Here is a 15,159-nt window from a genome sequence, read left to right as displayed (position 1 = left end):
GGCTGTTGGCAAAAAATTCAACGGAGCTTCGCCTCTTGGTATCCATGCTCTTTGGTCACAGTTCCCTTGACTTGATTGAAGGGTAGTTCAGATCACCTGTTGCGCAGGGTGTGGGCACTGACTCCTAATTAAGAATTGAGAGCAGCTTGGTGCATTTCCCCTCTGGGCCAATCAGGGTGTGACAACGCCCTCTGATCTTTAATGAAAGCTGTTGCCTTGTATTTTTTTCCTCTGAAAATATTAACCTTATGTTCAGACACAATTAATTTAGCCTGAGTTGTTGAGGGGACAGGTCTGCTGTGCAGCAGCAAACTGATATGATGCTGATGTGCATGAGAATTCACGTAAAATGGGAGTTGAACCATGAACATAAATTACAGATCGCCTGTAAAGCATTTTAATAGGTCACTCTATCATAATTAAAACTATTAGAGACTGAAACATCTTAATAAATCGTCACCATCTCCTGCTGCAGCCGCCTGTTCATCTCAAATGAGCCTATTGTCAGACAGAAACTCAGGTCTCTTGGCCCTTTGAGAATTCAGTGCCGTCTTTTTCTGTGTGGTTTGAGAGTGATTTTAAAAGCTAAAGAAATATATAAAACAATCTCTGAACACTAGGTCCCCTGCATCTGGGCTGTTCTTAGTGTTTCTGTGCAAGAGTTTATCTTGCCAAATGATCACCTAACAGCAGTCCTTACTGTAATAACAGACAGCGCTCACATTCCCTCTAGTGTTCAGAGGCCGGCCTATAAATCTATACAGGTTAAGTAAGAAATGAAATAGCCCTGCAGAATTTTTTGTGTCTTAGAGTGGTCAGAGTAAGATTTGGAAACACTGTGAACCTTTGTGTCGATAAATGTGTTGAACTTTGTCTTGTACGTTCCAGAAACAGAAACTTCATCACTTCTGAGATTCAAAGCAGCGTTTTCAGGCTGTGTGGTCACGCTTTAAAATGAATACGTGATATAGGTATGATTTACAGTTTGCTGGTTTTAACAGCCACACAAGCTTTCACCAAGAATCCATCAGATTTGACTTATTCCACTTTGTCTGGTTTTGAAACTTATTGGATGAATTCAATACTTTCCATAAGCAGGCCACTTTAATCCACTGCAGCGATCTGAATCATGACTTCTTGAAAGTTCTGAAAAAATCTATATCTCCATGTTAACGTTTTTTTGTAAACCAAAGAAATTTATTTAGGCTACCTTTTCTAATTTATTCGTAACCATTTCTTCCAGCCAACAACATCTATTTTAGAAATCAGACTTCACAAAGAAAAGAAAATGCTGCACATAAGAACCCCAAGAAATATATAAATGTTTTTTAATGCTTTAATCTATATTAATTCATAAGAGGGCAGTGTATTAAACCCGCTGTTTCCCAACATCAAATATCTTTATCTCTGTGTGTTAATACATTTAAAATCAGTGTCAGGTCATTTCAGAATAAAGAAGCAGAGCATTTTAACATGAGACTGCAGCCTGTAAGTGTTTAACTGTTGAAACAGGTTGTGTGATCAGTTGGTGAAAGGTACGAGGGGGTCGTCTTTGGTTCTGTGCTGCTCTACACCGCTCAGTGATGGAGGAGTTGGGAACTGCGTCCCAGTTACTTGGACGACCATCAGATGAGCATAGTCCTCTCCTCCAACATGAACCTGCACGAAAAAGAGAGAAACATTGGACATCTGAAAAACATATATTCATCTGGATCTTGTGTTGATCTGTGGCTTTCAAACATTTTATTTTAAACATAACAAAAATATTTACCTTGATGAGGTAGTGTTCTCCTCCAATCAGATGCAGATTCCTGTATTTCACTGCTGTGTATACCCCATAGTTCTCACCTGTCTGTTTCTCCACTTCGTCCTTCACCTGTGTGTGAATGAAATAAATCATGATGTAAATCCAGACTGAAATACAGACCAGAGAGTTGTGTGTGGAGGTTGTGAAGAATAAAGGTAGATTAAAGCTCACCTCATCACAAATCCTCTGAGTTTCCTCAGTGGCATTCTTTGTCTCACTCCACTCAAGCTTGTCATGATGGTGAGCCATCGTCACAGAGTCCGTTGAAGTTAACAGAGAAGTCAGCTGTCTGCTTTTATGTGGCTCAAGAGTTTGAACTGTTTATCACACATGCATGTATTTATACACAGTAACCACCCCTGGGTACACCTGACAGGTGGCTCCACTACATGTTGGGTGGAGCTGCATGTGTAGCCACAACCCTCACATGATAATGATCAGCTTTTTTCTTCTCTGATGAATTCCTCTCTAAATTCTAGTTGAATTATTAAAAAAGAAATCAGTGTTTCAAAGAGTTCAGACTTTCATGGTGTCGTCCAGATGCAAAATTCAAAGGTTAATATTGTTTTGATGCCAAATGATGCAGCATTAAGGCAGGACTCCATCCTGCTCAAGTGTGGTGACCTGCTGAACTAACACATCCACAGTGGGGCTGATACTGAGTAGTATTCATCTCACACATTAACATTTCATTCAAATTAACAATAACAATATCTGTCTCAACAAAGTCATTTCCTCATAGTCTCCACTTTCATATGAACCAAATGATGTTGCATGTAATCAGAAACTCCACATGTAATGAGTTTCACAAATCTGTTCATCTGAACATCAAAGAATAAAAGCAACAACTGCCAGAAATCTCATTTTCTTTTTTCTTTTTTTTTTGGGGCATTTTTTGCCTTTAATGGAGGACAGTTAAGTGTGAAAGGGGGAGAGAGAGGGAGAGACATGCAGCAAAGGGCCACAGGCTAGACTCAAACCCGGGCCGCTGCAGCAACAGCCTTGTACACGGGGCGCCTGCTCTACCACTAAGCCACCAACGCCCCGAAATCTCATTTTCTGTTGCTTTATTTAAAATATTGACTCTCTAAAATTAAGCACTCCACTTCCTCCCTCTCAACACTGAATATCCTCACCTGTTAACACACACAGAACTTCATATAACACAAGGATTATTACATATAATGTGTAATAACTCTGAGATACGTTTCCTAAAGGATATGCTAGGGTCCTATTTGTAGACTTCAGCGCAGCCTTTAATTCTAGGAAGCTACATATTCTTTTGAAAAGGCTGTCTCATCTTAATGTTGATAAGGGCCTGATTCTTTGGATCAGAGATTTTCTGTCTTGCCATCCAGTGTTCTATCACCTTTGCTCTTTTCCCTTTTTACAAATGAATTTGCACTTAATGATTGTAATTTTAAATTGATTAAATATGCAGATGACATGGCCTTAGTTGGCCTGTTACAGAAAACCAACCCCTCTGGTGAGGCCTCGTATCTTGCCCACGCTAAGGCCCTTGAAGCACGGTGTCAAAATAGCCACCTAGAAATCAATGTGCCCAAAACAAAGGAGCTGGTTATTTGTACAAAGCAAGACCTGAGAGCACAACCAGTTTCACTTGATGGCCAACTTGTTGAAACTCTGGAAACCTTTAAATATCTTGGTACAGTTCCTGACTGCCAGATGAACATCTCTGAAAACACAGATTATATCTTTAAAGAGCTTAATGCCAGAAAAGATTGCAGAGAGGGAGAAGGTGCAGAAACACTCAACTTCCTCCCTCTCAACACTAAATATCCTCACCTGTTAACACACACAGAACTTCATATAACTGCATTATCAATGAATATTATTTATAGTGTGTAATAACTCTGAGATAAAGGAGCTGAGTTTTTTATATCAGACTGCAGCAACTCAGTTAAGAGAGCTTGGTTATGTCAGAAAAGTTTGCAGAGAGGACTCAGTGTGAGTGTATTTCCTTGTTGGGTCAGATTCTGTACGCTCCACTCTCATTTAGTAATCTCAGAAGTATGTGTGGAATACATTTTTGATGTCAAGTAACTGACAGTAAGAAAGTTTCCTGGTTTGTGTGATCAGATCTCACAACGACAAGGTTAAAAATCTTTATGTCTATGTTAAGGTTTGTATGAACTAAAGGGATTTAGGCTATTTACCCTCTGAATGTATTTGTAACCATTTCTTCCATCCAAGACAACATCTATTTTAGAAATCAGACTTTAGAATAAAACAGCAAATGCTGCACATAAGAACCACAAGAAATAATTATCATTTCTTAATGCTTTAATCTTTTATTATTTCTTTAGAACGAAATGCATTTAACCTGCTGTTTCCCAACATCAAATATCTTTATCTGTAAGTATTAATACATTTAAAATCAGTGTCAGGTCATTTCAGAACAAAGAAGCAGAGCATTTCAACATGAGACTGCAGCCTGTAAGTGTTTAACTGTTGAAACAGGTTGTGTGATCAGTTGGTGAAAGGTACGAGGGGGTAGTCTTTGGTTCTGTGCTGCTCGACACCACGCAGCACAATCCGATGTCCGTCACAAGAATATACGCGATGGACATTCAGATGATGGTAGTCCTCTCCAACATCAACCTGCAGGAAAAGAGAGGAAAATTGTGCATCTAAACAAATATATTCATCTAGATCTTGTGTTGCTGAACAGTGAAGATCTTCTACATTCACAGATGTGTTTAACTGGTGTTTACTGTCCTGCCATGACTTTAATATGACATTAGGTTCAACTGGATGTCACAATGAATTCAACTTGTATACTTGAATTAATTTTTTGTCAAATATCACAATATTTTTTACCTTGAGGAGGAAGTTCTCTCCAGCCACAACCTGACTCCTGTATTTAATTGCTGTGAATACCACATAGTTCTCGCCAGTGAAAGCCTCCACTTGGTCCTTCGCCTGTGTGTGAATGGAATAAAACATGATGTAAATCCAGACTGAAATACAGACCAGAGAGTTGTGTGTGGAGGTCGTGAAGAATAAAGGTAGATTAAAGCTCACCTGATCACAAATCCACTGAATTTCCTCAGTGGTGTCCATTGTGTCACTCCATCCTCCGGGCTTGTTGGCCATTGTCACAAGGTCTGTTGAAGTTAACAGAGGAGTCAAACGTCTGCTGTACGAATCAGAAGAGGTGTATTTTCAGTTGGTTATCAGCGTATTTATACTGTGTAACTGCCTCTGGATACAGACTGCAAAGTGGCCTTAATGGCCGATGTTCTGGGTGGAGCTACAGTATACAGTATGTGTGGTCAGTGTTGCTCACCCTTCTTGAATTACTCCCTAATTTCAGTTGTCTGTAGCACTTCCCAAAATTGGAGGTTTCAAATTAAACACTTCTGATTGTCTCGTGCAGCTGGCAGAAGTCGTCAGCAAAAAAAAAAGAAGCTCTGCAGTATTATACACACTGGGCGGCAGCAGTTTGTAACGCTGCTGGCAACTACATGGCTTTTTCTTGACTAAACTTACGGAAAGAAACCTAAAAATGAAGTGTTTTGCCGACCGTAATTTGGGACTGTATGCAGGTAATGAGCAGACACTGTACAAAAAGTGTGTTTAAAAAGGACGCACAACAAACGTAAACTGGCACACCATTCCTGAACATCCAAAACTGATGCACGGATGGGTACCTGTAGTATGTCATATTTATACACTTATAGGTCCACTGTCAAAGCGATGGTATTTGATGAGTTGAGATGAGAATGTGTTGAATATAGATATTATAATGCAGGCAGACGCTGATTAGCTTAGCTTAGCCCAGCATAAACACTGGAAACAGTGAGAAACAGCCAGCCTGGTTCTGTCCTTGAGTTAAATCCACCTACACAGTGAAGTCTGTTCGTAAGGTTGCCAAGCAACTAGTAAGGCATCAGGCAGGTGTCAATATTCTCATTTAACTTTTGCAATTTTATGTTCTGTTGACTCTGCCTCTGCTTTGTCTTTCTTGGAGTCTCTGTTGGATTTTGGCCAGACTTCCTGTCCTGTACCTTGTTTCAAGTGAAGTCTGGTATGTTTTGGTTCTGTTGTCACACATTAAGATAATAATCCCATAGATTTATACAGTGAAAACACAAAACTTCCTTTGAATGAGGTTGAAATCAATCTTACCTCTGTGAACATTTGTGTCCACATAGTTCTGATTAGTCACCAATATTGCATGTTTCAATGGTGCAGTGTCTACTTCAGTCTGTTTACTATAAAACCTAATGAATTTCCATGTCAAAGATGCCCTGTTTAATTTGTCATCTTACCCAGGAAGCAAATACACAATGAGGCTCTGCACTCAGTTGTGTTCACAAACCTGTACCACCACAACAATGGCTGACTCTTCACTGAATCCCTCAACTGAGCTTCACCCAAAATGGTTCTGATGTTGCAACTGTACTGACCAAAACTCTCTCCCTAACTGTTGAGTAATTCTAACGAGCGATGTGGAGGAGCATTTCTTGCCTAATCTACATATTTCTGTAGTAATGATGCAAAAAAAGGGGGAGTGAACACAACTTTACACAATATACATACTGAGTGAGGAAGTTGAGTGACCTGCAAGTGCCCCCTGACCTTCTTGTACTTCTGGGATTAAACAAGCTCTCAGACCCAAAATGCAATATTCATTATTTTTTGCTCTGTTTTGGTCTTCACCTACTCTTAATAACAATCCGGTTTGTTATCTGCTAAATGCTCCACTATGTTCATCAGCTACTCACTAACTTGTCTATCAGCTGTTTGGTGCTGACCCGATAGTGAAAAATGGTGTAATCAGAGCTATTTGTGCAATTTTTGGGAAGTGTTGCAAGTAATTCACAAAGAACAACATTGACCACACCTGTACTGTAGCTCCACCCAGATGGGCCAGCTGCTGCTTGCATGTGGGTTATTAAAAATAAATAAATAAAAATCACATACAAATGAGATAAATGCAACTTTTTAATCTTGCAGTGAAATAGTATCTAACTTCCACCCAGCTGTTGTCTTTGCTCCTTTGACAATCGTTTGTTCACTGTCTTTCAATGAAAACACATAAGTTTCACCTGCGTTGTTCCTACTTGAATGAGACCGTTTCTTGCCAGCCAGCCGCCATTTTCTTTTTTCAATCACGTTTCATTACATCACCCACCAACGGGAGCGTTTATAGGTCTGGTGCGGCGCAGTGTTCTCTAGTAGTTGTAGGTTTTCTCCCTCTTGAGCAAAAGAGTTCTTGTTCTCTGTTTTCTCTGGTTCTGTAGCACCAATTTCAAAAGTTTCTTTTTTATATGTTTTGCTTGTTTTTCCTTTTGGAAACTTTAATAAGAATATTTTGGAAAAAAGGTCATCTTCCCCCCCCAAACTGAGAGCCAAACAGGGTGCACAAATGTACCTAAAAAAAACAATATAAAGATTCTACCAAAACATTTCTCTCTTTATAAATATGTTTGTCTTCACTTTATTAGCATCTGTCTATGCATATGTAATGTTCAGCTGTTGCTTTTCGGTTTACTAAAGGTTTTGTGCTGAAACTACATAATTTCAAACGGATATTCACTCTGAAAATGTAAAATTTAAAATCTATTATTTACTCCATTTTATTCTCTCATTTAATCTGACTCACTGGCATCTATACTGATGCTTACACTGGTGCAGTAAATCTCCGAAGTGTTACCTTTAACTTTAGACAAGATTTTTCCATATAAGTCTTTAGTTGCAGAGAAATACTCTTAATTTTGGGCATATGGTTTTCAAGTGGAGGCCTGAGCCAGAGGCCCAGTGAGCAAAGGTTTAAGACTTTTACTCAAGTAATATTTTAATAGGTGACTTTAACTTTTACTAAAGTCATTTTCTGGTGAGATACTGAGGTCTGATACTTCATCCACGACTGACGACAGGAATCAGCTTGTGGCAAAGGAAAACTTCTTCATCAAGGTAAATTATGTTTACATACATGTACACACACACACACACACACACACACACATCAGCCACTTTATTAGGTACACCTTGCTAGTACCAGGTTGGACCCCTTTTGCCTTCAGAACTGCCTCAGGTCTTGGTGACATAAATTCTACAAGGTGCTGAAAACATTCCTCAGAGATTTTGGTCCATATTGACATGATGACATCATGATGACATCACATGATGAGAATCTGCCGTTCCATCACATCCCAAAGGTGCTCTATTGGATTGAGATCTGGTGACTGTGGAGGCCACTGGAGTACAGTGAACTCACTGTCATGTTCAAGAAACCAGTTTGAGATGATTTGAGCTTTGTGACATGGTGCGTTATCCTGCTGGAAGTAGCCATCAGAAGATGGGCACACTGTGGTCATAAAGGGATGGACATGCTCAGCAACAATACTCATCAATACGCTCTGTGGTGTTTAAATGATGCTCAGTTGGTACTAAGGGGCCCAAAGTGTGCCAAGAAAATATCCCCCACACCATTACACCACCACCACCAGCCTGAACCGTTGATACAAGGCAGGATGGATCCATGCTTTCATGTTGTTTACACCAAATTCTGACCCTACCATCTGAATGTGGCAGCAGAAATCCAAACTCATCACACCAGGCAATGTTTTTCCAATCTTCTATTGTCCAGTTTTGGTGAGCCTTTGGTGAGCCTTGTAGCCTCAGTTTCCTGTTGTCAGCTGACAGGAGTGGCACCTGGTGTGGTCTTCTGCTGCTGTAGCCCATCTGCTTCAAGGTTGGACATGTTGTTGGTTCAGAGATGGTCTTCTGCAGACCTTGGTTGTAACCAGTGGTTATTTGAGTTACTGTTGCCTTTCTATCATCTTGAACCAGTTTGGCCATTCTCCTCTGACCTCTGGCATCAACAAGGCATTTTTACCCAGAGAACTGCCCCTCACTGGATATTTTCTCTTTTTGGGACCATCCTCTGTAAACCCTAGAGATGTATTTATATTTCACATGTGCATTTTTTTCCTCTTTTTTTCTGCAGGCTCATGTTGGAAGAGAGGACTTGGTGTAGAGCAGCACAAAACCAAAGACGACCCCCTCGTACTTTTCACAAACTGATCACACAACCTGTTTCAACAGTAAAACACTCACAGGCTGCAGTCTCATGTTAAAATGCTCTGCTTCTTTATTCTGACATGACCTGACATTGATTTTAAATGTATTAACACACAGAGATAAAGATATTAGATGTTGGGGAACAGAAAGTTAAATGCACTGCCTTCTAATGAATTAATAAAGATTAAAGCAATAAATAAACTTCTTGTGGTTCTTATGCAGCATTTGCTTTTCTTTGTGAAGTCTGATTTCTAAAATGGATGTTGGCTTAAAAATGTTAACGCTGCCTGGATCATGTTCACAGGCAACAAATCTTTCAGGTCACCAAACGCTCTTGTCTAAGGTGTAGGCACCATTAAGGTTGGGAAAGATCTGATCACACAAACCAGGAAACATTTTCCTCAAAAGACAAATGATTTCAATCACAGACAACACGGCACATGAAAATGTTCTGTTAACTTTGACAAAAAAGAAATGCAAGCAAGTCCAGTCGCCGATATAGCACTTATGATTACCATGACCTGGATGACTGAGAATCTGACTGATCTGAGGTGGAGTGAGGTGGTGTAGGAAAGGAGAGTGTCATGAAATATACATATAGACAAGGTTGCATTAGGGTGTATAGGTTTTATTTACGAGCAACATCATGAGAACCATGAATGAAGTAGGCTGCTTCATATCATAAGAGATGAAATGGTACCGAAAGTTTCTGGGACTGCGAGACAGTAACATGTCAGTGGTGTGGGATGTAAACGATACTCTGTAATCTGAAGACAAAATCTAGAAACATTGAGAACACTATCCAAAAAATCAGACTGAAGACTGAAATTACCTGCAGGTATCACTGAGCTGTTAGCCTGTGTGACATTAGTGTAGAGTATTTCTTCCTGTTTTGTCGGATGATGATGATGAAACTACTCTGAATATGTCTCATAAAACACTTTAAAGTAACACCAGACTGTTTCTGCTGCTGAGGTAAAGGGTGGACAAGTAGTTAATGACTGATGAGGTCTGTGTGACCCAAATGTTGCATGTATTATAACTGGAGCCAATTAACTGTGTGTGGATGCTCTGGAGCAGGTTAGCTGTTCAGCATAAGTTACCACGGTGATTTTTCCTGGTAAAAAGAGAACCAGCCTCATAAAGACCAGAGTTAACCCTTAAGTTAATTCCTTAACTGCACATCCTGCATCACAAAGCAGGTTTAGTGTAAACTCTGATTTAGTTAACCCTGAGATGAGGGAAACTCTGTTTTCCGTTTCAGAAAGAGAGGTAAACTCTGAGTCAGTTACTATGGTAACTAACAGTGACTGACTTTGTGAACCTAGCCTACTCAGAGTCAAGTTTCCTGCACAAACCCTGAGTTTCTCTCTGTCCTCTCCTTCTTACAGAAGATGACAGCTAAGGTAACAAATGCATGGACTAATTCATCTCATATCATGACTACTTTCAGTGGATCATAACATATCGTGTCTATGGAATAAACCTGCAGATGCTCTGATTCAAAATAAGACAGCATTTTTCGATGTTTGTCATTTTTGGAGCTATGACAAAGGCCAAAATGTGACCTGCAAGAAACAGGACGGCTTGTTGTTTTTAGCCAAGATGATTTCTGGAAAACTTGCAGCAACTACCGGCCGGTTAAGAGAAGTGATCGGAGTCTGCTGCAGTCCCTCGTTATTTCACTCTTGCTGTCATTTCCTGCTTTATCAGCTCATGTTAGCTGGATGTCACAGCAAAGAGCATGGATACCAAGAGGCGAAGCTCAATAGAACGCCCCATAGCAACAGACTCGCCCATGGTTTCGTCCTGCTGCCGCCATTTTGGACTGTCAGCAGACCGCAGCAGACCCGCTTGCACACAAAAACACACACACAAACTGAAGTATATCGCTATTAATTATGCTTACAATGCTACTCACCTTGTGATAGCTTGGTCATAGCTGCTTTTTCACGTTTTTGTAAAGCAAAATATAAACTTTAAAAAAAACAAAATGAGGAAAAACGGCCGAGATGGCATCTCTACATATTACATCCACTTATGAGAAGATTAACTTAATTACTCCTTCAAAATCACCCCATAAGCCAATCTACTGAAAAAAAAAACAAAATTAATATTTTAACTAGAAACACATTAATGACGAAGTCACATAGTCAGGAATAAAGATTTATTTAGAGTTTGTACAGTAAGGGGACAGGCTATTTTAATATGATGTATTTTAATGCTAAAGCAGTAATCAGTTCTGATATAAATGGTCCAAGAGGCCATATATATATATATATATATATAGATAGATAGATAGATAGATAGATTTATATATTTATTTATATTTATATTTATATATATGTGTTACCTTCCCTCCAAAACTGCCATATTAAATATTAAAACACTTTAAAACTTACACCTCAGGAGTTCTTACCTGTCGGGATCCTTCGGGAAACGGTGGAAGGCCAGGTGCGGGGTGTTCCACTGATAGTTGTTGCAGTTAATTGCACTACACTGTTTTCTTTTACTTTTTTTCTCCTCTCTCCTTCACATCTTGCATGTTGTCTGGCCGCAACAGTCCAAGCTCAACAGTCCAAAATGGCGGCAGCGCCCCTAGTGGCTGTTGGCAAAAATTCAACGGAGCTTCGCCTCTTGGTATCCATGCTCTTTGGTCACAGTTCCCTTGACTTGATTGAAGGGTAGTTCAGATCACCTGTTGCGCAGGGTGTGGGCACTGACTCCTAATTAAGAATTGAGAGCAGCTTGGTGCATTTCCCCTCTGGGCCAATCAGGGCGTGACAACGCCCTCTGATCTTTAATGAAAGCTGTTGCCTTGTATTTTTTTCCTCTGAAAATATTAACCTTATGTTCAGACACAATTAATTTAGCCTGAGTTGTTGAGGGGACAGGTCTGCTGTGCAGCAGCAAACTGATATGATGCTGATGTGCATGAGAATTCACGTAAAATGGGGGTTGAACCATGAATATAAATTACAGATCGCCTGTAAAGCATTTTAATAGGTCACTCTATCATAATTAAAACTATTAGAGACTGAAACATCTTAATAAATCGTCACCATCTCCTGCTGCAGCCGCCTGTTCATCTCAAATGAGCCTATTGTCAGACAGAAACTCAGGTCTCTTGGCCCTTTGAGAATTCAGTGCCGTCTTTTTCTGTGTGGTTTGAGAGTGATTTTAAAAGCTAAAGAAATATATAAAACAATCTCTGAACACTAGGTCCCCTGCATCTGGGCTGTTCTTAGTGTTTCTGTGCAAGAGTTTATCTTGCCAAATGATCACCTAACAGCAGTCCTTACTGTAATAACAGACAGCGCTCACACTCCCTCTAGTGTTCAGAGGCCGGCCTATAAATCTATACAGGTTAAGTAAGAAATGAAATAGCCCTGCAGATTTTTTTGTGTCTTAGAGTGGTCAGAGTAAGATTTGGAAACACTGTGAACCTTTGTGTCGATAAATGTGTTGAACTTTGTCTTGTACGTTCCAGAAACAGAAACTTCATCACTTCTGAGATTCAAAGCAGCGTTTTCAGGCTGTGTGGTCACGCTTTAAAATGAATACGTGATATAGGTATGATTTACAGTTTGCTGGTTTTAACAGCCACACAAGCTTTCACCAAGAATCCATCAGATTTGACTTATTCCACTTTGTCTGGTTTTGAAACTTATTGGATGAATTCAATACTTTCCATAAGCAGGCCACTTTAATCCACTGCAGCGATCTGAATCATGACTTCTTGAAAGTTCTGAAAAAAATTTATATCTCCATGTTAACGTTTTTTTGTAAACCAAAGAAATTTATTTACCTTTTCTAATTTATTTGTAACCATTTCTTCCAGCCAAGCCAACATCTAGTTTAGAAATCAGACTTCACAAAGAAAAGAAAATGCTGCACATAAGAACCACAATAAATATAAAGAGGTTTTTTTTATGTTTAATTGTTACTATTTCTTTAGAAGGCAGTGCATTTACCTGCTGCGTCCCAACACCAAATATCTTTATCTCCGTGTGTTAATACATTTAAAATCAATGTCAGTTCATTTCAGAATAAAGAAGCAGAGCATTTTAACATGAGACTGCAGCCTGTAAGTGTTTAACTGTTGAAACAGGTTGTGTGATCAGTTGGTGAAAGGTATGAGGGGGCCTCTTTGGTTTTGTGCTGCTCTACACCACGCAGTGATGGAGGAGTTGGGAACTGCGTCCCAGTTACTTGGACGACCATCAGATGAGCATAGTCCTCTCCTCCAACATGAACCTGCATGAAAAAGAGAGAAACATTGGACATGTGAAACACTTTTATTCATCCGGATCTTGTGTTGATCTGAGACTTTCAAACATTTTATTTTAAACATATTAAATATTTACCTTGATGAGGTAGTGTTCTCCTCCAATCAGATGCAGATTCCTGTATTTCACTGCTGTGTATACCCCATAGTTTTCACCTGTCTGTTTCTCCACTTGGTCCTTCACCTGTGTGTGAATGGAATAAAACATGATGTAAATCCAGACTGAAATACAGACCAGAGAGTTGTGTGTGGAGGTTGTGAAGAATAAAGGTAGATTGAAGCTCACCTGATCACAAATCTTCTGAGTTTCCTCAGTGGCGTCCATTGTCTCACTCCATCCTCCCATACCCATAGCCATTGTCACAAGGTCTGTTGAAGTTAACAGAGGAGTCGACTGTGTGCTTCTACGTGTCTCAAGTGTTTATTTTCAGCTGGTTATCACAGGCCAGCACGGAGGTCCTGATGCATGCTTTTATCTCCTGTAGGTTAGATTATTGTAATGCCCTGCTCTCTGGTCTTCCCAAAAAGAGTATCTCAAATCTACAATTATTACAGAATTCAGCTGCACGAGTGCTGACAAGGACCAGAGGGCGGGAGCACATTACACCAGTTTTAAAATTGCTGCATTGGCTCCCTGTGCGCTTCAAGATCGATTTTAAGGTTCTTTTATTAGTTTTTAAATGTCTTAACGGTCTTGGGCCTTCTTATTTATCTGACCTGCTTTTACCATATCAACCCTCGCGGACCCTGAGGTCCTCCAGCACCGGCCTTTTAACCATGCCACAAGTTAGGACTAAAACACACGGGGAGGCGGCATTTAGCTATTGGCCCCCGATTGTGGACCAGCCTGCCGGAGAGCCTCAGAGCTGCAGAGACTGTTGATGTTATTAAAAAGAGGCTCAAGACTCATCTTTTTAATCAGGCTTTTAACTGATCTCTGTATTTATCTATTTTAAATTCCTCTTATAACCGATTTATCCATCTATTATCTATTTTTTATTTATTTTTTATATTCTTACCCTTCCTCTTTTTACGTTCTTATCTCATTTAACCTTTATCTTTTGTTATTTTAGTTAGCCTATAGGTTTTAGTTTTGATGCATTTTATGTCTCTGTTTTAGATCATTCTTACCTAGCTACTAACTCAATTTTATGAGCTAAATAGCTTTTTGTTGGGTGGGAGGGCTGGGTTTTCTCTTTTCTTTTTGTTTTCTGTTTGGATCTTTATTGTTTTTAACCTCTGTGAGGCACTTTGTGTTACTGGTGTATGAAAAGTGCCATATAAATAAAGTTGATTTGATTTGATTTGATTTGATATATTTATACTGTGTGACTGCCTCTGGAGCTGGTAGTGGGCTCTGATGACATTTTGGGTGGAGCTGAAGGTGTGGTTAGTGTTGCTCATTCTTTATGAATTATTCCCCAATTCAAGTTCACTCTCTAAAATTGTATGTTTCAAATTGTGTAACTCAGACTCTGAATGTGACTCTGTCAATGATTCATTGTGATTCTGCTGCTGCAGCAGGCGGATGTTTTCAGCAAAAAGCTCTTTTCACCCCACTGTCCACTACCTGTTCAGCACCAAACAGCATGTAGACAAAGTTACTGACTATCAGATGAACATTGTGCAACATTTAGCAGCTAATGACAGAGAGACTGTATTTCCTTCAGGAGTAGGTAAGGACCAAAACAGAGCTAAAAAGAGAGTGAATATTGAACTTCTAACCATCAGGTGGCCAGAAACACAACATATTGTTTATGTCTGCTGGATGTATAAGTAGGCAGCTGTTTGCTAATAATTCAGCCATATTAACTCTATAAGTAAATGATATGTGCAGGTGAAATGTGCATTTTGGGTCTGAGAGCTTGTTTAATCCCAGAAGAACAAGAAGGTCAGGGGGCACTTGCAGGTCACTCAACTTCCTAAATTGTGTAAGGTAAGGTTTTAGCGTCATTGCTGCAGGTTAACCAAGAAATCCTCCTCCACATCGCTCGTTAGAATTACTCGTTAG

General features: G+C 39.7%; 2 protein-coding genes across 3 annotated transcripts in view; both read right to left on the bottom strand.

Moving 5' to 3' along the window:
* Window positions 1-1,311: 1,311 nt before the first annotated feature.
* Window positions 1,312-15,159, bottom strand: part of LOC117264478 (cystatin-A3-like) — a 28,763-nt gene continuing 14,915 nt past the window's right edge. Inside the window, exons 1-3 of one of the 2 annotated variants that reach the window (XM_078162669.1) lie at window positions 1,979-2,105; window positions 1,772-1,876; window positions 1,312-1,659 (exon numbers count right to left, since the gene is read on the bottom strand). In XM_078162669.1, coding sequence (XP_078018795.1) covers window positions 1,522-1,659; window positions 1,772-1,876; window positions 1,979-2,056 — 321 coding nt within the window. In that variant the 5' untranslated portion in view covers window positions 2,057-2,105 and the 3' untranslated portion in view covers window positions 1,312-1,521. Of the gene's footprint in view, window positions 1,660-1,771; window positions 1,877-1,978; window positions 2,106-15,159 lie in introns of those variants that run through there. The other variant, XM_078162670.1, reaches the window with a different exon arrangement.
* LOC117264475 (uncharacterized) lies at window positions 4,137-13,584 on the bottom strand. The gene is made up of 6 exons (XM_078163006.1): window positions 13,435-13,584; window positions 13,228-13,332; window positions 12,961-13,117; window positions 4,853-4,992; window positions 4,649-4,750; window positions 4,137-4,429 (listed from the first exon to the last, which is right to left on the bottom strand). The coding sequence occupies exons 1-6, from the start codon at window positions 13,504-13,506 to the stop codon at window positions 4,298-4,300; spliced, it is 708 nt and encodes a 235-aa protein (XP_078019132.1). The 5' UTR covers window positions 13,507-13,584; the 3' UTR covers window positions 4,137-4,297.

The sequence above is a fragment of the Epinephelus lanceolatus genome, chromosome 20, assembly GCF_041903045.1.
Source record: "Epinephelus lanceolatus isolate andai-2023 chromosome 20, ASM4190304v1, whole genome shotgun sequence".
NCBI classification, from domain to species: domain Eukaryota; kingdom Metazoa; phylum Chordata; class Actinopteri; order Perciformes; family Serranidae; genus Epinephelus; species Epinephelus lanceolatus.
Note: the sequence above shows the minus strand (reverse complement) of the source record. Positions and strands in the feature narration are given on the sequence as shown.